Source organism: Coccinella septempunctata, chromosome 8 (genome assembly GCF_907165205.1).
Source record: "Coccinella septempunctata chromosome 8, icCocSept1.1, whole genome shotgun sequence".
Lineage (NCBI taxonomy): Eukaryota > Metazoa > Arthropoda > Insecta > Coleoptera > Coccinellidae > Coccinella > Coccinella septempunctata.
Genome location: NC_058196.1, coordinates 24,752,734 through 24,776,704, shown reverse-complemented (window position 1 = coordinate 24,776,704; position 23,971 = coordinate 24,752,734). Strand labels below are relative to the sequence as shown.

The 23,971-nt window shown below is 35.0% G+C and overlaps 1 protein-coding gene across 1 annotated transcript in view; it reads right to left on the bottom strand.

The window, feature by feature from the left end:
- Window positions 1-6,475: 6,475 nt before the first annotated feature.
- LOC123318482 (mucin-17) overlaps window positions 6,476-23,971 on the bottom strand; it is a 40,162-nt gene continuing 22,666 nt past the window's right edge. Inside the window, exons 2-10 of the mRNA XM_044905114.1 lie at window positions 18,823-18,877; window positions 13,125-15,592; window positions 11,528-11,695; window positions 10,869-11,108; window positions 10,359-10,496; window positions 10,171-10,299; window positions 8,861-9,004; window positions 8,576-8,803; window positions 6,476-6,943 (exon numbers count right to left, since the gene is read on the bottom strand). Of these exons, the coding sequence (XP_044761049.1) occupies window positions 6,890-6,943; window positions 8,576-8,803; window positions 8,861-9,004; window positions 10,171-10,299; window positions 10,359-10,496; window positions 10,869-11,108; window positions 11,528-11,695; window positions 13,125-15,592; window positions 18,823-18,850 (3,597 nt within the window). The 5' untranslated portion in view covers window positions 18,851-18,877 and the 3' untranslated portion in view covers window positions 6,476-6,889. The remainder of the gene's footprint in view (window positions 6,944-8,575; window positions 8,804-8,860; window positions 9,005-10,170; window positions 10,300-10,358; window positions 10,497-10,868; window positions 11,109-11,527; window positions 11,696-13,124; window positions 15,593-18,822; window positions 18,878-23,971) is intronic.

Genomic DNA, 23,971 nt, shown 5'->3' with positions numbered 1-23,971 from the left:
CTGATTTCGAAGATTTTATCTGCGGCGCATTGTTTCGGTTGTCGAGATAATCAGATGTGCTCCGATTAGGATTCCTATGGGAGATAACTGAGGGAATGAGTTGCGATTCTCGAAATTTTCAATAACATATTGAATTCTCGTATTTTTAGTAACCTAACCTAAATGGTTGTGAATTGTTTTTGAGATCTTGCTGTTTTTGTCACTTATTTATCATAAACTAGGTCGAAAAAGACCCGTGCTTCCTACAAATAACTATAAAGGTGCAAACGGTTTCAAGGGCATCTAAAATATTTTAAAAGTGAAGTTTGCGACAATTTTCTGCAAGGGCTTAACTTTTGAGGAGGAAAAATCCTCGGAATTTTCGCACTTTTTTTGTTTTTCTGCAATTTCCACTGTGAAGAGTGCATCGGACAAAAAATTTGTTCTTACTTTTTTTGTAGAAGAGGAAACAGCCTTTCAGAAGACAACAAAATCGTTCGAATCATACAAGCGATTCAGCCACATTCGGTCGCCAAAATTTGGTAATTTTCCCACTCAGTAAGAAGGAAAATTGGCTTTCCTTCATCTGTTTTCATCGAAGAATAAACATTTTTTCACCTTTGGCAATTCTATGGTTGATTCTAGTTCAAAATGGATGAAAAACGAAAAAAAAAGCAAGAAAAAATAAACAAGGAAGCAAAACAAGTTGTCAAAAGCACAAAAAGGCAAATATTAATTCTTCACGCCTTGAGTGGATGCGACAGCATGACAGCTTTCTTCAGGCAGAGAAAATGAAGTACATAGGGACATTTAAAAAAAGCCCAGACCTCCAAAACACTTCCACTCTTTCTGTGGTCCCAACGCCAAGCCGATAAAGTTATAGTTGGGGAGCCGATGATGCTAAATCGGGATTTACTCGAGCGTCGTGGAGACCTAGTGGATTTTGAAGATTAGATGGTAGAAAGCAAAAAAGGTTCTATGAACTATGCACTTGTAGTGGTGGGGAAAGCGTCTGTAGCTTCTCGAAGATGTAAAAAAAAATCGTTAGGTGTACACACTCCAGCGTGTCAGATTAAGATACTGTATATGCCCTTATGTGTCTCTGATAATAAATTCATGTTAATCTGACAGTTTGCTTTGTGGGGCTGGCCGTACGGAAGAGTTGGAAATGGTAAAAAAAAATTTTTTCGAGCGTGTTAGATTTTTGAAGGATATGTTAATTGGACCCAAAGGACTGACAATTCGGATGTGACGGAAGGTCAGAGCGATCCTTTGAAAATGCAAGAAAAAATTGTTACTTTTATATACTCGAGCGAGTCAGATTTTCATACAGATGGTTAATCTCGGTGTTGCAGATGTGTTGACCCATCAATCTGACACTAATCAGGGGGGGTTTTCTTAATCTGACAGTTTGAAGATGATAAAAAGGCATTTTTAAAAAATATCTCCCTTCCTGTACCTCTAATCGTTTCTGTATTAATTATGAAAGTCGTAGACAATAAAATTCTATACAACTTTTGTCTGAAGCAATTTTGCCTACTCTCAACCGTTTTCGAGTTAGAGGGCGATAAGGGCGAAGAGTTCAGCAACACATTCGAAAGGCCAAGGTCAATGTAGAAACCCAGTCTAATGTACATTCATTGCCATATATCTCAAGAACGTTTGAACGTAGAAAGAATTGCTTCGGACGAAATTTGTAGGACATTTTATGCTCTACAACTTTCATGATGAATACGAAAACAATTTGGAGCCCAGGGGAGGAGATAATTCGAAAAAAATGATTTTTATGACTTTTATGGCCAATTTTTATCGTTTTGGCGTGCTGAAACTGTCAGATTTGAATTTTTGGAAGCATGAATTAGTAATTCAACGGATATTTTCCAAAATTGAAATGAAAACAACAAGAGGATATATTCAGCATAGAGTTCAGGACACTAGCGCCAAAGATTCAGAGTGGAAATAATATTAAATTTACAAGTATTCAACAGATTTTCTACCTGAGGAAAGGGCAGAATTCAGGGGATTACTGGAATAGTCATAAGTAGAATGCTGCACCCTTGATATCTGCCTGTAATCTTCCAGTTCCTTACTGAATTGCATACTTATTCGGTATGTGCATCGAATTGCTACACCTGCGAATGTTTTGGCTGAAAAAGCTGACAAAAATTTCCCCTCAAAACCTGGCAACCTAGGCAATCGTTTACCCTGCCTACCCCTAGCCACTGCCCTCTACTATTTCAAGTAGTTTTGTCTTGGAACAGGTAGGGCAGATAGACGGCACGTGAAAAGCAATGTTTAATTTTTTTCTTAGCAACCAGAAAATTGGTTGTTCTATTTTCTGAAATTGAAAATTACGTTGTATGTAAATAGGCTGAAGGAGTTTTAATGTTTCGACATATTGTTTCTTTTGCGATGCGAAGGTTCGAATATTTCGAATTCCGGTTTTGTTTTGTTTCTCGAATTCATCAATTTCCATCACTTACTGGAATCCATCAAGACGCTGACTTCATCCCGGCAAGAATAAAACAAAACTGCTCGTGAAACCGCTTTCGGAGTTGGCCAATTGATTCCGACTCAGAACCAAAACATAGCGGTTCGTATCTCATTCATAATAATTATTGGATGCAGTCCAATTAATATTCCCATGAGTTATCATGTGAATACATTGCGCGGTTTATTAGCATGAAAATCTATTACTCATTCCCGCTGTAAAATTGTTCTAATTTTCGATCGTTTTTCTGCGAAGAATTCGTGCGACAAACTTTCGGAGAGCCTCTGATTGATTGATGATCAATTCAGGAGCATTTTAATAGTTAAAATCCCATGCAAAATTCTGTGGCAATGATTCATGGATTCAACTCTCTGTGGATGATTCTCTTTTCAATGCACCTTCATGTTTTCCGATTATACTGAATAATTTTTCCTCTTATATACTAAATTTTCCAGTTTAAACCAATTACAACTTTACGTGGAACAAATATAAGAATTTAATCCGCAAAAATGTGGATCCTCCTTTATCCAAAGATTATATCGTTGACATCATAAATGAGATTTTAAGCGATGTTAATAACTGAATACAGGAGGATTAGTATAATCGCTTTTTAATACGTAGATTAATATTTGGAGTTTTTCTTCGAAATTACAGAATTTTTTGTGGATTCATTCAAGGCAACTGAAAGACAGGAAGCGACAGTAGGGATGTTAAAATTGTTTTGTATTATTCCATTCCTTGAAGCAATTAGTCAATATTCTTTCGAATGTCAGCAATACATTTTTAGTTATCAAACAATATAGCATATGTATGAGTTTTAGCAAAGGTTTGTGTAACGGGGTAATATACAATTTGGAGTATGATACAAGAGCTTAGGGAAAAACCTCAGTAAAAAAACCCTGTCTCCCCGTGAGTAGTGTAGTGATGACAAATTTTTTCACAGAATAAGCTTTTAATACTGAAGGGCTTCTTTTCCATTGATATAAAAATTTCTTTATCCTCTTTTCATTTCGAAATAATATCTGAAACAAAGAAACAGAGCAGAAAACGAGGAAACAAAGTGAATAATAAAGCTTTCATCAAAACTTATTCGACGACTTGATGATGACTGAAGAAAAAAATAAATAATCATAGGTACATAACTTGTCCTTCAACTGCACTGGGAGGAATATCATCTCTGCGTCAAAAATCTTCTGCTGATCTTGGTGGAGGATCACCCTTGTCGTAAGAAATGCCTCCAGTACTTAAATGAATATTAGCCATATCTTGCTTTTGACTGGGAGGATTCGAACAGAAGAATATAACCCAATAACGAAAGAAAATAATTCACTTTGCATAGGTTCATTTCACATTGGTTCAGAATATTTCGGTGAAATTTATCCACAAGGAATCTCAGCTACTGGAAATAAACTAAGTTGCCAATAAAGTGGGACAATAAACACCAACAGTCAGAACAGTTCAGACAGAATAACCAAACTAGTAGTGATGAAGTTATGTAGTCAAACTTAGTGATTATTTTCGCTGTCCCACTTCAATTGGTGCTTGGTGTAGTGAAATTTGATCTACAGAATGAGTCTTTGACTCGAAAGAAAATTTTAGCAGTAGAATCTTGAGGCCAAAAGAAACACTTTCTTCCTATACCATTTTTTCCGATTTTTTTCCGAAAAAGCATAAAAAATGTTATTTTCAGTTCTTTCTCACAAACTGTCTTATCGAATGAAATGAATTTCGAAATACAATTCTTCATTTATTTGATAAATCTTTTAAGAACACAAGATATCATCCCCGTCTTCCAGTTTTCTCATTATGACCATTAGGTACGTACCATAAAAATACCAAAGAACCCAACTATTCAAAAATTGGGTACTTTGGCTGAATGCTACTCTGTTTGAAAGATCCACAGATTGTAGTATCATAGATTTAGGTACTTATTCTGAAGAGAATTTTGTTTCCCCAGGAGTGGCATAGCTCACTTAAAGTGGCTATATCTTTTTATCAGGGCTGAATCGGAAAAAATGGTATGGAAAAAAAGTGTTTCTTTGGACCTCAGGAATCTACTGTTAAAATATTCGTACGATTCAATGACCCACCCTGTATATCATCCAAAAAACAACCGTTTTCGAGAAGCTCAAGTTTGAAGAAGGATATATTCGTGTTTCAAAAGTATAATTTCATTAAGGTGGACCAAAATTGTCCACTACTACTTCTGAATAGTGCTGAGATTGATAGACATCCAAAATATTTGTAATAATATTCAAATGAACTTTATGCTTCATGGTAGAAATGGGTACCATAATTAATTCAAATTCTGGTAATCCTGCATAACATCTAATCCTCTTCATCACTTCCCAAACGCTGCATACAACCATAAATTCCATGATTCATGGGAGGACGATCTTGGTTGTGATTCCCCTTAGCCAGTATCGAATCTTGTAGGTATATGGAAGCGGGCATCCACATTCGATTTACGTAATCGATACACGGTGCAACAGGTTCAGTCTTTACTGTGAATTTCGATACAGTGAAGCCGCACCTATCACATTATCCTGATTGAATTTTTAACCTGCTCCTCGTTTACCTATATTCGATCGGAGAATTTTCCGTTAGAAGCATTTAGGTTACGCGGCTTTTCCAACTAAATAATTATTATAGGTTTTGTGTTTCATCATGCAAAAATGGAGGGATCGGTTCGGTTGGTGGCTTTTAGAACCAAAGAAGATGCTCGTATTCTTTTTAACATATCCCCATACGCAAAAATCCAAACGATTGAGATCTGGTAATCTTGCTGGCCAGACAATAGTATGGGTTTCCATATCCACTGGTTGCCTCTGTTTGTGGCAATGCTTTTTTTTTAAATAATCTAGAGCAAAAAAATTAATCTCCTTCCATTTTGATGGATATGATGCAGACATCATAGAGGAACGCGACAAAATTTCATTTTATTGCTTTCGGCTTCCATAGAGTCTACTCAGTTACGTTCCTGTCAATTTTCTAAGGAAAATATTGAAAACTGTTTTTCAGATAACACCTTTGGGGAGTAGTATCTAAGCAGAAAAGACTCAAAAAAAATTTATCAGAAACCACCCCTTAACTTTTATTGCAACTATTCATATTTTATGCTATTTTTTTGAGACTGAAATGAGGCTGGCTTCCTAGTTTTTCGCCTCAAGATGCTGTTCTATTATTTTTATTTCACCACCCTACCATAAAGCATCGCATAAAATATTGAATCGCATTTCCTGTGGATATATCTTTATAGTTTCACTCAAATCAGCCATCTTCAAATTGATATTTGATGATTATGTTTATAGCTCAAATATTGATAGATTTCGTTTTATTGATCACTTTCAATCTTCTAGTGGCGCAGCTGAAAGAAACTGTGCTAGATATTTCAAGCAGCTCAGAAGTTTCCGCCAGTAGGTAATCCTCGATTTCAATCGAGGATTCGATCAGAAACAAAATATTTAATGAAGAGATCCTTTTGCTCAGAGAGAAATTCTGCAGGTAGCTCAAATTTCTGATATTCCAAGATTTCATTAATTGCCTACTTTCTACGCATTGAATCCGAAATGTTTTTCATTTACCTGTCAGAAGGGATACTGAATCAGTGATCTCGAAATAACAAATATTGGAGGAATACCAGGAAGTTACTATTGAGGCGCCAATAGCTGAAATTCTGTTAATACAGCTCATGAAAATATTCCAGAACAATTTCAGGGAGAGTAATTGAAGATTCAGTAGTACATTAACCTTTCTGTTGGCAAACATTTCCATCTGTAATACTTGGTAAGATGCCATGGCAGTGAACTTGGGAGAGAATGGAATTTTATTTTATTTATTTGTGTATTAAACTCAAATTCCTTAATGTTCGATCAATTTTTTTCTTGATATTGTCACTATCATCGTCATCGATGCCTTTTTTGGCATTGTTCAGAACAACAAAAGTGTATTTAGATGAGGATGAGTCAATTCAGTTCAGTCTAGGTAGGAAATGAAATTTCTTCAGACGATACTCAAAATATTTATTCATTGTTTGATTTAAAATAAATTTATTCACCGAATAAAAAAAAAACAACGATGAAATGAGACCTTTGAGATAAAACATAATACACAACTAGTAATTTTTCAAGAATACACCTTTATATACATAAAAAAGTTTTACAACTATATACAAATTTTATAGGTAGATAGGTCACTGAAATGGGGTAACATAAAATGAGAAAAGTATAAAATAGTCTTATTTTACCTAATTGAACGGAATTCCAAGGATGGATATAATATTGCAGATTAACCATAATACTTTTTTTTGGTCATAAAATTAAATCTTAGTTTTTTCTTTCCCTAAGTTTCTCAGTCGAAACATCCAAAGATACTAATATCACAAAAATTCCATGACGGGTGGTCCTCTCAAAATCGTTCCTATATCGATTCCAGATTACCACCAGCTAGTTTTGTTGCATACAAGTCGATTACCTGAAAATAAGAAAGAGAATTAATTAATACATCGTCTTCTTCGGCTAGAAAGACCACGTGATCAATTAAAATCAATTTGCGATGTTCAGAGATATCTACATTGGTTCGGTTCGGAGTAAGAATTTTAAATCATTTCTGGTTGAAGCGATATCTACGTCAAGTGACCAATAAATTTGTTGGGTTTTGTTGGATGCTGAGCAGGTTCTAATCGGTAATTTCTAGACTGATGTCGATAAATTTCAGCATTTAAAATTATGAATCAATGAGAACGAACCCAAATCCAATTGGTCCAATTGAATTGCGTTATCCTATTATTGTTCCACAAAATTTATATTTCACAAATAAAGTTGATGTCCAAGCAATAAAATTTTTGTAATAAACTGATAAAACTACAGTAAGTGAAGAATGAACTTCCATCAAGCAGTAGTTGGGGAGCCGAAGAGGGAAAAATTCGGGATTTACTCTACCCTGTAGAGTACCTCTATGGAAAATTAAACCTATATATAGGAGGAATTGTCTAGGACAGCCTGTCAGAATAGTTACAAAAAAAGATCATTGCATATACTTGAGCGTGTCAGATTAAGATATATGTGGTTAATTACATGTTGAAAAGTATATATTTTCTTAATCTGACAATTCAAGCGTGACGAAATAGTGTGGGAGGGCGCCAAAGTTGCAAAAAAAAACGTCACGTGTACATTCTCGAGGGCGTTGGCGTTTTTTTTTTATTTTGAAGCTAATGATACAAGAATAACTGAAAAATATAATTTGACAGTTTCAGCATTTCCAAACAATAAAACTTAGCCATAAAGGTCACAAAAATCAGTTTTTTTTGAATTATCTCCTCCCCTGGGCTTCAAATCTCTTTCGTATTCATCATAAAAGTTGTAGAGCATAACATTTCCTACAAATTTTGTCTCAAGCAATTTTTTCTACGTTCAAACGTTTTTGAGATATATGGCGACTAATGTACATTAGACTGGGTTTCTACATTGACCTTGGCCTTTCGCATATGTGGCTAAGCTCCTAGCACTTTCGTATGTGTAGTTGCTAGTCGCCCTTATCGCCCTCTAACTCTAAAACGATTAAGAGTAGGCAAAATTGCTTCAGACGGAAGTTGTATAGAATTTTATTATCTACAACTTTCATACTGAATACAAAAACGATTAGAGGTATAGGCAAGTAGATATTCCAAAAAAAATGCATTTTCATCATCTTAAAAGTGTGAGATTAAGAAAACCCCCCCCCCTGATTAGTGTCAGATTAATGGGTCAACACGTCTACAACACCAAGATTAACCAGCTGCGTGAAAATCTGAAACGCTCGAGTACGTACAAGTATTTCAGTAGTAGGTACATAATTTGTAAGCCTACGGATGGTTTTTCCATAAGCAGGACGTCCGAACTAAAACTGCAAGGAATGGTCCCTTCTGATGAGACTCCCAATTGTCAAATAAGCCCTTGGATTCAGTTAATTTTGATTGGACGAAGTTTTATGATATTAAAGTATGTTCCATTTTCGTTTTTTACAGTTTTGATTTGAATGGCGAATGTTGAAATATTGAATTTAAAGCGTTTTTATTCCTACCAAAAGTATTGGTTCTTCAATTCAATAGATCCATCGGACCCTTACCTTATAAATAAACGCATACTGTTCCTTAGTTTGCACTGCGCCAGCCCTATCTCTCCTGATCTTATAAACTATCTTCGGAATGTCCACTTGACGTGTTTGTTCGAATTCTCTTATAGCGATATCACAAGTTATAACAGCACCAGTTCTTCCTGTTCCAGGACTGCAGTGGACTACCACAGGGTTCACATCAGCAGTTCCGTTCATGTCACCGTTCCTGATAGTTTGTTTCTGGAAAAAGTTTTGATTTTGACCAACTTTGTTACACGTCCGCTTGTCAAGGCTCACCTTGTCGATTGTTACGGTTTTCATGAAGCTCCTAGCTTCGATCAGAAAAGCTATTATGGAATTGGCTTCGGTTGGAACTCCTTTTTCTGGCCAGCCCATGTACCAGAAATGGGTCACCTCTCTCCAACTGTTAGAAACCATGTTCTAAAGAAATAAAAATGTGTTCAATAACTTCTTTCGAAAAGAAAGGTTGGCAAGTATAAAAAACTAGTCTAGGTTTCAGAAGTGGCCATCTTTTTGGAAATTTTCGAAGGTCAACTTTCAACACGCGCATCTCCCAAAAAAACCATCGCAGATTCAAATGTAATGCATATTCTAAAAGAGCAACTCTTCTATAGTGATAAATCTCGGAATTTCATCGACCGTTCGGTCTTGACGAATCTTTAATCGATGAAATGGCGACACTCTGGTCCTCCAAGACCTAAGGAGTTTCGTGTCAAAAAATCTGCTGAAAAAGTTCTTGCTTCAGTTTTTTGGGATTGCCATGAAGTATTCATGATTGATTTTTTGGATAGGGGTAGAACAATAACCGGAGATTATTATTCGACATTACAGACCACTCTACGGAAAAAAATTGAAGAGAAAAGACGCGGAAAGCTATCCAAAAGTGTTTTGTTATTGCAGGACAACGCCCCTGCACGCAATTCTAATGTTGCCATGCAAAAATATCGTGATTTAGGGTTTGAATTACTAGAACACCCCCCTCTTTCACCAGATTTGGCTTCATCCGACTATCATCTATTTCCTCAACTGAAAAAAAGTTTGAAAGGTCGTAAATTTTCTTCCAACGAGGAGGTAATGAAAGCTGTGGAGATCTGGTTTGCAAAGCAGAAAGAAACATTTTTTTTGAAAGGTCTAGAGACGTTGCAGGTTCGCTGTAATTAATGTATCCAATCAAGATGAGAATATGTTGAGTAATAAAATATTTTGACATTGACATTTTGTTTGGTTCTATAGTAGGCTAAGAATTTTTCCATATATCGTCGTATTCAGTCTGAAATTTAATGAAAAAATTCGTGAAGCAGTCAATTATTTTCCTTCTTTCTACTAAGGCCACTAGATGTCGCTATGGTTAGTGTAGCCATAACAGTTGGTGCTAGGTGGTGGTTTTTCCTTGATATTATTATTTTTGATTATGCAATTGATGTTGAATCTTCAACCGCAAAGCAGAAAAGTTTGTGGGAGCTAGAAAAATATACCTACATACTGAAAGATGCATTTGACATTGTTAAATTGTGAACTTTTGGGTGAATCACCCAAATCATTTTGAGTATGAATCTACAACTTTAATACTCAATGCCCAAACATACCTTCAACTGTATACTAGAAATGATATATTTCTCCTTGACCTCTCGTTTCTTCAGAGTGACTTGGTAGTCACCAAACAGCCGATGACAGTCGAGCACTTCTGAAGGTGGTAAATAATCGAAACATTTTTCCTGAAACCGAAAGAATATCAAGTTATCCTCCAAAAAAATTGTAAGTGGCTCAAACTCACAATTCCGTTTTCAAACAAGTGAGTCAGCATCAGAATCACTTTGCATTGTTGTTCCCAGATCATCCGCCAAAAATCGTCAACAGTGTTAGACATCGGAGCTTGGCAGGCGATGTAATACTTTCTGGTATTTTTAGGCCCCTAGAATGAAGAAGACTTGTTATTATTCATCCTTATCTCATATGATATGATGAAATAATTTTTGGGATACATTAGGGGAACCCACGTGGCTAAAAGGAGGTTCAATCAACTGTTATGGACGAGAATGTCCAAGAGAGTTATTGCAAGTTTATCACACTCCATCTTCCATCCATTTCCAACTAGTTCATGAGCAATACATAAAGAAAAAAATGGTGGATGTGTAGATGATAGAAGTCTGAAACTGTGAAGGAAAACTTACAGTCTCATTTATCAAATTTCCATCACTTTCGAAGTGTGATAAATGATGGACACAAAAGAAGTATTGGAAATAGTTCTATGCAAGTGTAAAACTAGTTTTGGATCTTTTCTCACCGCAACGAAATTAGCGTTTATGTAATCGCTATTAGGATATCCTTCTATACTGTTGAGAAACACCCTGCTTTCAGGTAGAGGTATGACGTTGGCGTATCTGTTCTTAGTTTCGCATCCGTCTGGTAGTTCTGATGTCCTGGCGACTATCTGAGGAATGTCTTTAAACTCAGCGTGCACGTCTTCTTCGTTGCTGGCGAATTTGGAAATGGCTGGGAAGTTCAGTGGATGACTGAGGCAGACCTAGAACAAAGAAAAACGACTTAAACCATCTGAAATTTTTTCAGTACACTTTTTTTTAATTGTTTTAAAAACATATCATATCTTCAATGGAATGAGTAGATTAAATTACTCATATGTTGATTAGGCAAAACGGTTTCATGTACCACTGAATACTGATACAAACTAAAATTACCTATCAACTCTTCAAGATAGTAGGTGTGCAAGTTATTGCTTTCAAACATCAAGAAATGTGATCACATTTCTTAGTCATCTATTTACAGACAACATACTGCCAGTGAGTATGATGTATACTCAATGATGTATACTAATGCCTTATCTATTATTTTGCTCTAATCCTAGGACGCACAAGATATATTGTTTCAGAAGGTGAGAAGCGAGTGTAACCTGATACATTTAAATTAATAATTGTTCAAACTTACTGGATCTTCGAATGCTGGGTTACCATAAGAAGTCTTGGATCCTCGAATAGCAGCTTTTCTCCTTACACTGTTGAAAACAGAAACGTTATCAACGCTGTAATCGTCCAAAGAAACAGGTCTGCATCTCTGTCCATAATTGAAGCGGTTCTGACGGTTCCTCATGACAATCTGAAAAAAAATCAAGATTTAAGGTCTGTATACCACCCCTGTGAGGAAAAATTTGATTTATAGAGGTCTGTAGAATATTGCATTTTTCACACTCTCGAAACACCATGGCTTTTTTGATTAATTATAACTTTTGAACTTATCAAATTGTGAAATCGATCTGCTTTGAACTCTCTGAATTTACACAAGGCAGTATATTCTTCCAACCTTGGCGAATTTAACGAGAACAAAAAAAAGTCCAACAAAAGGCAAAAAATCGGTTATGATAGGTTGAATGACACCTTATCACAAGTTCATTGTTACAAAACACTCGAAATATGAATTAAGTCTGTTTACCCATGAATTTCCTATTCTGAAGGATGAGAACTGATCACTTGCGTACATCTTGAAAACGACTGAGTGGTCTCTACACAGGTATAGCAGTTTTCTGTTGTATATATTATCATCTAGCCACAAACAGGCATTTCTCGATACTGTTTGTATTTTATTATACTGATAATAACACGTATCGGCTGTTAATGTGTATTCATTTATGTAGCTACTTAGAACGGTGCAATATGTATTGTCCGAGTACTATGGTAAAACCGAAGAATGGATGATTCTCAAGTGGTTTCCTGAGTTGGCAAATAGGTATATTAATATGCAGGATGGTCCAACGCAGACTTAGCACCTCGATTATCCAACTTTAAAATGAAAATATGGAAAATCGCTAATTTCTGCGCAAACAAGAGTGGTTTTGTACAACGAACGACATCCTGGAAAAAATGTAAACGCTGCTTGGCAACTGGCTGCCAAATTTTTTGATGCTACTGGTTCAGTCGGAAACAAAAAGAGGGTGCATGAAAGAGACGAAGCGAGGGACGAGGCTGTCTTAAGTCATGTAGCAATGTGAATGGTATCCATATCCAGCATTTAATGAACTATCACAAAAGTAAGTACTCTTCCACTATTTAACCTGTCATTTCGTTATCGATGGATATTTTAAGCGAAATTTCAGGATCATAAAGTACTCGATAAGATACTCAAATGAAGTATCGCCCCTCATCCCTTGATTTTAAATCCCCCATTTAAAATCAAGGGGTTTGTCCCACTCTGTTAGCTCCCATTTTCAAGGAAGGATTCGATAACAAACCATCTTTACAGTATGCTGATAATTTCAAGGTAGAAACATCCCAAAACGCTCACTTGATAGTTAATCTGATAGGTACAGTAGAAGTTAAGAATCACATTTAGACACAGGACATCAACTTACAGATTTTATAGCCTACTTAACTTTTGGAACGCAGTTTACGTCACATATAATGGGAGTTCAACTAAATATGTCAAAGAAGTAATTTTCCTCAATAGGTTTTGAAGACGTTTGAGAAACATTGAACGTTACCAAATCAACTCGTATAATCAAGCAATAAAAAATTCAGAAAGAATGACTCACCAATAAACAAGCCAAAGCTATCAAACATATTCCCCCAACACAGGAGATGATGACAGCTACTACTGTCCCACTACCACTGCTAGGACCATCCAAACCAGAAGAAGTTGTCTCGTCCGAAGGTGTTTCAGTAACAGTCCTCATATTCTCGCTAGATTCAGAAGGTACCACAGGAGTTGTATAGATCTCATTCGGCTTCAACTCGTCAGGGGTCAAGGTTGTGTGATTCCTATCGATATTCTTGATATGAACGAAGTTGAAAGATGTCGAAGGTGTAGTTTTTGTTTCTTGAGTGGATTTGTCTTCGGTTGTTTCGTTCTCAAACAGAGTTTTTGTCGGAGTAGTATCAACTATCACTTTGGTAACCAATTCGGAAGTTTGTTCCTTGTAAACTGGTTGAGTCACTTCATTTGATGTTGTGGTTGGAACGGTGGTGATACCTTCAGTTGTTACTTCCATCTTAGTCGTCATCTCGGCTGTCATCATTATCGTTGTTGTTTCCGGTAAATATTCTGGGATTGAAGTTGCAGTCTCTGTAGGGGTTTCTGGTTTGAAGGTTGAAGTCTCGAAGGATGGCGTTGTGGAAACTTCAGTCGTTTCCAAGAATTTAATGTTTTTCGAAGATCTTAATTCTGGGAAAGTTGTTGCTTCCATTATTTCAGTTGTAGTATCAGGTAAAACTGTTGTTGGTTCAGGAAGACCTGTTGTTGTTTCCATTGTATATCCCTCAGAAGGTAATGTTGTAGTTTCTGCAATAATGCTTGTAACTTTAACTTCTAATCCATCAAAAGTTGTAGAGTCTGGATTATCGGATGTAGGTTCTATCGTGGAATAAACTTCCGTTGTAGTTTGATCAACGTGTTTAACAGGAATAGAAGTAGTAGTTTCTCCTCTTTCTCCAATGGGTCTTTCGGTGGATGTACTTAAATCAGTTGTGGTGGGCAAACTGAACCCTCTAGGAATCGATGTAACAGCTGTTGTCCTTTCGTTTAGTTCAAAAACAGTGGTGATTTCTTCAGGATTCTTCACTGTGATTGTAGCCTCACTGGCTGACCCAAGAGTTGAGGATACTGGTTGAAATGTCCTCGGTGTTGAAGCCACAGATGTTTTTTGGACCTCTTCGATCTCATTCCTGATTGTTGTTGTTAAATCTTTCATATCTTCAGGTTGTACGAATATGTAAACAGTTGTACTCTGATGTTCATCTGGCCCCACAGTGTTATTTCTGAGCACTACGGATTCGGTTTTAACAGTTGTTATTGATTCAGATTGTTTTTTCTGGGTGGAAGATACAGATGTTTTCTCTTGATTTGGTGCAGTGACATGTACTGGCACAACCTGATTTTCTTCAACAGTTTGTTCGGATGGTTTAGTTTCAGGAGACGTTGAAACTGTTTTTAAATTTATCTTGTTGTAATCGGAAAATTTGATTGAACCTCTATTTGGCTTGTTGGTGTAGAGGGGAAGTGTAGATAATGGAGTAGCCGTAGTCTCTCCTTCTATTCTATTGCTTATTATTGCTGTGTCATCCCTTTCTGTGGAAGTCTTGGTTATGCTATACTTCTGAGTGGTTATTATTGAGTTTTGTGTTATTGGAGCTTCAACTTTAGATGGATTTTTTCTCACTTCGTTAATAGTATCATCATTTAGCAAATGTTTCACTGCCTCCTTGTGTAGCTCGTTGCTTTCTTCACTCGGTGAGTTAATGTCGTATGACGTTGAGGTATTGTAATTGCGATTATAGTTTATTGTCGTTCTTGTTTCCGTTACATTTTCACCTTTGTTTTGGTGTGTCGTGTTGTTGTTCGTTATTGTTTCTAATGTTTTATATTCTAATTTTGCCTCGTCCACGGTTTCTTCCAGACCGTCAATGAAGTTGTCGGAGCTTCTGTTTTGGTAGGGCGTGGAGTCACTGAGATCCGATTCTGATATGCTTTGGAGATGTTTGTTCAAACTGTCCACCGTTTCTTGGAATTTTTGATCGAAATAGGGTGTTTTCGGGGTTGTCAGCGGTCCTAAGTTTTCAAACGAACTGACCTCTTCAGTACTGTGATGTGATCTGAAGCTGTCATCCTCTGCGGTGTATTCTTTATTGTCCGGTATGGTGTAAACAGCATTGTGGTCGACTGGGGTTGAAAAACTATCGACGTCTGTGTCGACAGATCGTCCCGCGTTAGTTCTGTTGGCTCCACTGTTTTGTTCTTTTGGAATTTTATACGGTTCAGACTTTTTCAGTTTCACGCTGGTGATGTTCTTTTCGCTTTCTTTGGCGAATTTGAATGGCTTAACTATGTTCTCGACATCTTGGTCAGTTAGCGGTTTCGGTTTGTAAGGGGCCAAGGTGTTATATCTAACTGATAATGGCTCAGTCTTTGTTTTTCCATCGTTTGCTGATGTTTCGTTCGAAATCTCGAGGTGTGGCGTTGTTATTTCTGTCGTACCCACTGCATACAAGGATACAATGAGGAGACCTGGAAAAATGAATGAACAGAATTAGTCTTTGAATACGTGAACGCCATTTGCCAATTAGAATGGTTTTTTCTTAGGTCTTAGTACTATAGTATTGAGAAGAACTGGCACATGACTGGAGAAAATTTAATCAAATTGATAGAAGAGTTCGAAAAATACTTCAATAAAATCCTTTTACAAATGCGCATAAACATAAAGGATTCAGGATTTTAAATGAGGCCTATAAAAATTATGAGACTTAGAGAAAAATGGTTTTATTAATTGAAATAATTCAACTTCAATGATACGATCCCAATAAATTATACCTGAAACTTCGTATCGGTATTTTTCGACTATCAATGTGATGGTAGAAAAGAAATGTAAGCAGATTTCTACTTCTGAGTAGGCATGTATTAGTAAGCTTAGGTCGTTGAAAGCCAGATGTCTCATCGAGTGACTCTATCAATAGAGTCACTGTATTTAGCTCTGCTAAATGCTACCGGATTTCATCAGAAGGTCTTCTTCTTCGTCTGCTCGGTATCGTTGGTTGAGTTATACGGTACTAATGAAATCAAACGAGAGCGAAATTTGTAAATACGTTTTCTTTGGTATACTCGGAATATGAATTTCTATAAGCCTGATGGTTTTGACAGAGTTTTATTCTCCAGTTGTTTTGGTAGTTTTTTGAATATAGTGAAAGAATATATCATATGCTATAGCTTTAAAACCTCAGTAGATTTTGACTATTAAGGCAAATTTCACCTATCAATCTCTCCTGAAAACTTCAAGTTACTACTTGGTCCTTTTCTTTCGAAAGTTAGACTATTTATGGATGGATATAGAGATTTGAATTTGACCACGAATTCTCCATCGAAGTTCAACCCAACGATTTGACATCATTCTAGACTTAAAATTAGAGATCTAGAAAAAATGATAACGCTTTTCTTACGAATAACAATAACACAAAAGTACTCCATTTGAAGCGAAGAATCTACTATCAAATATTCATCTAGTTCATCTAGTGGGTTATTCTTATTGGCTAAACAGGTTTCCGATTTTCTGCTGCACCTACGTTGCGTATAGATAGATACCATAATTCATGTAATCTACTTCCTAAATAGATGAAACCAGTTTTTTGGTGTCGTGAATATAGGAAGTAGGAAAACTTAAGGAACTGTGAGATTATCTCAATCAATTCATTCTGATTTCAATTTAATTTCCTGAGTCAAATTCAAACTGTTTAGGGCTATTACGGCCGGTTTCATAATCAAACCTGAAGCCGCTTTAACTTTAAAGCTTCCTTTAACCCTACTTAAAATGACAGTAAGGGAAGCTTAAAGTGACTTTAAATTTGTTAATGATTTCGTACTAAAAAGATACACGTAATATCTTAGTCAAATACTATTTTTCAGGAATAACAGTGGACAAATCTGGATCAAATGCAAATGTATAAGCTCTGGGCTCATTATGATTATGCTGATCAAGAATTTGATACTTGGATCTGTGCCTTTGCCAGTGAATTAAGCAATTTCTTTCATTTAATACAATTTTTACTTTGTTTATTTGATCCCATAGATGATTATGACTAATCTTGTTATCAAAACGATGACGTATTTGGTTACTCATTTGTTATTTTGTTTTTTGTGTTGGATTTTATTTTGTTTATTTATATACTTTATAGAAGACTGTTAATTGATACGTATATATAGGATTGATGTGACCGAAACTTGATGAAAATCCATAATTGAACTTAAAAGAGATTATCCAGTTTTCACACCTGATTTGAACCACCTGAAGATGCTATTGTGTTATAGCGAAACACGTGTCATGGTTTAAAACTCATTTTTGTGAAATTCGTATAATCTGTTTGAAGTATAGATATATGACTGATTAGTAATAACATTGAACTGTTTTCATTTCTTCGAAGTTTTTTTATATCCCTAAAACAAAATGGTATTTCATATTTGATATGTAACTCCTCTATCAGATACCAGCCCATTTGTCCATGCTGTGCGAGCCTCAGAGTATCAGAACATCAGAACCCCAAAACCTACCAGAGTTCGAATTCTTAGAAGTGGACAACAGTTCTCCGACCCTAATTTGAATTCGTTGTTTGTTCATTCTTACATTGTGAATCCTCCACTGTTGGATATTTATCAGCGATAATCTCATATTGTTGATATTCGGAGACTTCTTGCATGACATGAGTCATTCGGGTTCATACACTATGATGAATTTCTGCTTCGAATACCGTAAGGCAAATTATCTGCATTAGTTGTGAATAATGTTATTGTTCCAGTGAATTCTAAAAACCGTAGCAAATGTCTCCTGAACAGTTATGATTTCAATAATTCGTTTCCACAAAGCGATTTCACACAACATTTCGGGCAGGCACTTTGATTGTTGTCGAATGGAAGAGAAAATTTAAAATTTTCTTCAAAAATGGTTTAACTATGTTTGTAACACTTGCAAAGACTGCGTCAATTTACTAAGGTGATTTCATTGAGAAGCAAATTTTCTGAGAAATTTAGCTCAGGAAGAAAACATTTTAAATATGTAACCTCCTTATATCTACTGCGATCTACCTAGTATTTATTAATCAATAGGTTTGTTCGCAGAGTGGTTTGCAACGGTTGTGAACTGTACAGAGCAAGCGCAATTCCATTTTAGGGTAGCGAAAATCCATTTGCGCTTGCTCTTTACAGTTCACAACTGCTGCAGTCACTTTTATGTGGGAAGTATCGTGTATACGTATTAGGTAGATACACCCTAATCAATTTTCTGCTCTATACAATTACACCAGTTTTGTTCTGTTGGGAGTGGAAATCCTTTTTTTATTTAATAGATTTAATATTATAAGGCTTGTTCGTAGAGTGGTTCACAACGGTTGTGAACTGTACAGAGCAAGCGCAATTCCATTTTAGGGTAGCGAAAATCCATTTGCGCTTGCTCTGTACAGTTCACAACCGTTGTGAACCACTCTACGAACAAGCCTTATAATATTAAATAAAAAAAGGATTTCCACTCCCAACAGAACAAAACTGGTGTAATTGTATAGAGCAGAAAATTGATTAGGGTGTATCTACCTAATACGTATACACGATACTTCCCACATAAAAGTGACTGCTTTTCTAAACTACGTTCAATATCCAAATGAGCATTTTCATGCGGGTACATTCCTTCACGGACTACAAGGACAACTGTTTCCTAATTGAATCTACAATAATAAATCTACTTGGTAAACATCACATACCTGATATCAAGCGAAGCATGAAAACCATAATGCATTGTCACGATGGTAAAATCACCTGTAAAAATGAGAATAATTAGGTTTAACATCGAATGGTTCCGTTAGATCAGCATCATTGAATAAAATAGGGCTCAAGAATATCATTTGGTTGGTCAGAATGTGGGTTTTTTCATAGAATCTGCATTGGGCATTGCTGTGTGTCCGAAAACCTTCTAGATCATGATTGGTTAAGTAAATTAAGAAGAAATGGGTATGGGGAATTCAATTTGAGCAAATTACCCAATGTTTATGAGTAATGGTTGACTTAAGCTAATAGTAGCTATGAACCGAAGCAGCATGTGTACCATGGTATAACCACGAAACTTGATCACATTCACTTGCAGTACTCGTGATAGGTACTCGTAAAAAATTTAAGATTTTGTTGTTTGGCCAATTTCGACTAATAAATGAAACAGGTTTCAAGGTGAATATTTTACAAGTATAATAAGCCAATAAACTTATATAACTACGAGATGTAGTAGAAAATTATTCGTTTTCATTTGAGAAACTGGGATTTACCTATGTAGTTTATGGTCTTTTTTGAGACAGAGATGGATCTAGATTTGAGAAGTACAAGGATATATTAAAATTCACATTATAATTTAACATTTTTGATTGAACTTTTATTAGCTTCACCTGTTTGTACATTTTTTGAGTCTTATTTTGTCATCTGTTGCTTGAAATATGATTTCAGTAAGAGTAATTATATGCATCTATCCTCTATCATCTTCATCGAGTAACACTCATTTTCCTGATATTTTCATTATCAAACTTTCTTCATAGTTCAAAAAACGGTAAACTTTTTGATTAAAATTGTTGACCATAAATTCTCCAAACCGTTAAACACGTAATATTATGGATGCATTTGGAATTTTCAAGCGTTTCTTAATATTTTTTTTTTCATATTTTTTTTATTTCTTCATATTTTCTGATATATTTTTTTTTATTTTAGATTTTCAAAAATCTTTTGAAACTAATATATGCGAAACTTCCGCAGTACTATTCTGACATAGTTCTTCGTCTCTTCAAAGTTCAGCACGACGATTTTCAACATGAAATCAAGAGAATGCCAACTTTGATCTTTCAGGGACTCGAATATCACGTTTATTCGAATCTACGCTGTTGCAAAAGTTAAAAGTCACGACGTAACCAGTTTTCTTCATCACAATATAACTCCGGCATATTTTTACGACCGTTTATATTCCTTAGGAGCTACACCTACGCGTTCAATACTGAAATGCTGCAAATAACAATGGAAGGTGTGCCTTTTGCGATTTTTGATTAATACACATTCATTTCATTCGTTTTTATCATCTATCCCAAGGATAATATATTCGATCCAATAAAGATAATATATCACGATTGTTTCACTAGAATGAAGTTGAATTTCAATGATAGACGGACAAACTGAATTAATGGTTTAAATTATTGGTGTGTTAGGAAGATAGGAATTGATGCAAGTATGATCTTTCTGAAGAGGAAGTTGTAGGTACGGTTTTGGAATTTGATCTTTCTGTATCTTCAATCACCTGTGAAGGTTATGGGTTTTTCAAGAACGTTAATAGGTGGAAATACATAGGAATCATTTATCGATTGAAATGGATGAATTAACTGCTTTTATTAGCATCATATTTCTTTCATGGAAGTGCGATTGATTTTCTATAAATGAATTTTCATCATAACAGTCTCATTATATTACTTGACCTCGAATTTTTGCTAAAGGCGAATTTTACGCCTGAAACTGATAATAGTACTGAGACACCCATCCAGTAAAAGACCAGGCCCAACGCTGCTAGACCTCCGAAAATTGATTTATTTTTGATTATTTCCAAGAATGCAGAACCGACAAGGAGAAGAATTATTTCTTCACTTTGAAATAATTAGAGATTTAAAAATGAGCATCACAGTTCTTGAAAAATGACTTTTTATAATTTCAGACAGGATTCAATATACCTTACTTTGTTTCTTGAGATAAAATAATTTAAAATCGTATAGGTAAGAGCTGAAAAGGCAGAAATTTATTGGGTCATAAGCTCATAACTAATTTCACAAAAATAAGCTCTTAATATCATATTCCTATTGAAGGATCAACGTTGAAATTGAATAAATGCAATAAACTTATAAGACAATTTACACAAATATTCTCTGAAAGCATTGTTTTATTACTGCACAAGATGATGGCGTGTTTTAATTATACAATCGTTCCCATGCAACGCAATTAGATTAGATATGATGTAGTTATTTCACTTGGACATAAATCTCTTCATTCCAAATATTCATCAATCAATCTTACACACAAAGGTATAATGAGAAGACTCATTTATTATTGTGAGAATTCGCATATATTTCGATCAATAATTACATAATCAATTAATTAAATCGGTTTGCATGTGATTCTTGTAATGATGCAACCTGAGAAAAACAGTTGAACACTTAGTTTGTTTATGTTGGAACAAATGAAATGTCTAGATCTAGAGGGTGATTTACAAATAGACCGCTAATTTCCAAAAGCAATTTTCTTGACCAAAAATAATGAGGTAAATTTGTCGCAAATGACTACTTTGTTGAAGCACTCCTAACATAATTCTCCAACCTTATGAAGAGTTGAAATTTCCACCCTTGTGAAGTAAATTCCACCAATAGATGAAGAGAATAAGCAAAAGAAAATAAAAGAAGATATGTGCTGGATGTAATATTTATTTTGAGGCAAACACTGCAATGGGTTGGAGACTGGAGGTTTCAAACCCTTGTAAGTATATATGTTGGAAAAAAATGATTATGAGTGTAGCAATATTAATTTCAACGCTTTAATTTGATCGTCAGTTAAATTTGAAACTCTCAAACTGTCAAACTCTTGAAGATGGTTCATATCACCTTATAAAATCAGAATTTTGGAACGATTCATATTATTTGATCCTTTTCAACAATAATTTAGTTATTTGTGATATATTTTGCCTATTTTTGTAAGCTTTTAAGAGTCATCCATCGAATGTTTCGTTTCAATGAGAGTGAATCATGACCTACGCAAGAATGCGTGATATTAATGATCTAATTCCAGCAAACAAAGGAAGAAAATTCTCACATAAATAAAGGCACGTATGAAAGTGAAGATGTGGTACATTAATAAATTATAAAATGAATTCCTAGACCTTACATAACATCACTAATTATGTAATTGCGGTTCTGTGTAAAACAAATTGAGCTAATGCTATAGGTGATACGAGGAACCTCAATGCTCATCATTAGTTTTTTTACGATATACTATGGGAGAATTGTTTAATCTTTTATAATAAAGGAACATGAACTATACAAGGTGTAAACGAATAGTTTACGAAAGATGTCAGCATTTGTTTAAAATGAATCAAGCTATCAAAAATAAATTTTTCAATTAGGTATATACTATGAATAACGAAAAAAGTTTTTTGCGTAACAAAGTTTATGGGTGACTTTTTCTACCCTTTGCAACTATAGGAAATACCACCAAAATTTTTTATTGCCCAATTGAATGGTTGCTTAATTTTTTTCTACAGGTTTTCTGGTTTCTAAAAAAAATTGAAAATTGCTTTTCAGGTGCCATCTTCAGAGAGCTGTAACAAAACAGGAGCTGCTCAAAAAATTTAATTTCTATGGAAGACCACCATTATTGTTTGACAAGGAATTACCCATCAAATAATCTCGCTTTCTATTTATCAACACCCTGTATATTTTATTTCTGTGATTGAAACTACATGAATCATTGAAGAGTTTTGATGATCATATATTAAGCTGCGTCTGGACTTTCAAGGTTTACTAAGATGTCAATAATTCTTGAATGGACTATATACTCATTTATTCAGCAATTTTCTTTAGTTTTTGAGTATTGTTAGGTTTGTTGAATTATAGTATAATATCAATTAAGATTATTTTTATAAATATCTCCGAAACTGAATTATTTATTTAATTATTTTCCCGACGTAAACCACATTTTTGTAATAACTTGTTTCATAATTGACGCCTAACCTACATTCGCACACTCGTTTATGTTCATTAGGAGAGAATGGAGTTCAATTGAATTCCTCTTCTTAAATTCTTGTTCTATTATTTGTTACCGATGAGATAGTAGCTACTCTTCTTCAGCTAATGCTCATAGTAATCACAATGAAGAAAGGAATAAGTCAATAAATTTGCAACAAGGCAATGTTTTAACTACTACTTAGGAAATATTAACCTGGTAGTCAGATCAGAACGGGAATTTGTGACAGTCTCCTCGTAGAATACCGAAATGAGTGAAATCTAACGAAAATTTGCATAATAATGTGATAGTAAATACGGATTATCTAAGCTACCCATTCACATCACGAAACGTCATTCGAATGACAGATTCCGAGAAAAGTAAATACATATTTTCAACAATGTGAACGAACACTCCTATAGTTCTTTCATTTCGTGGTTAATTATGTCATCAACTTTCAAATTGACAACGTCCCACTGTGAATATCTGCTTTCTGTACTAGGGTGAGTAAATCAAAAGTTAAAACACGATATTTGCTTCCAGTCCTAGGCAAAACGAGCAATATTTCCGTGCTTATATACACTCTACTCTAAAACTTCTTCTCAATATTCGAAAAAATACGAAGCCAATGACGACTAGTAGTTGTGAAGTCAAAACTTGTGACTCTTGTGAGAAGGTCGTAACACCAAATAATGATTTCCAAGACTCCTGTGTTAGTGCTTAATGTCTTCACGAGTATCTTCATATTTTTTGATAAACCAATATTCTATATTCATCTTTTGTCGTCGCTATCCGATATTCCATGAAAAACATTTTTTTTTAAATAGTAGATTTGATTGTTGCCTCATGCAAATTCGTAGGATCGTTTGATGGACATTGAAGATAACATTGAGCACGAATTTCGATGGAAGATTACTATACAGTCCCTGGCCATATTATTAGACGCATTGATTCGATGCAAAATCTCAATATTGAATTATTAAATTGAATGTATATGTTACATATACTTCATCTGTAAATGGTTTTTACATATAATATATCATATTGGATAAAAAATATTGATTTATTGATGATTAAAGATGAAATTCTAATATTTTGCTGAGCCACCCTGTGTAGCTATGA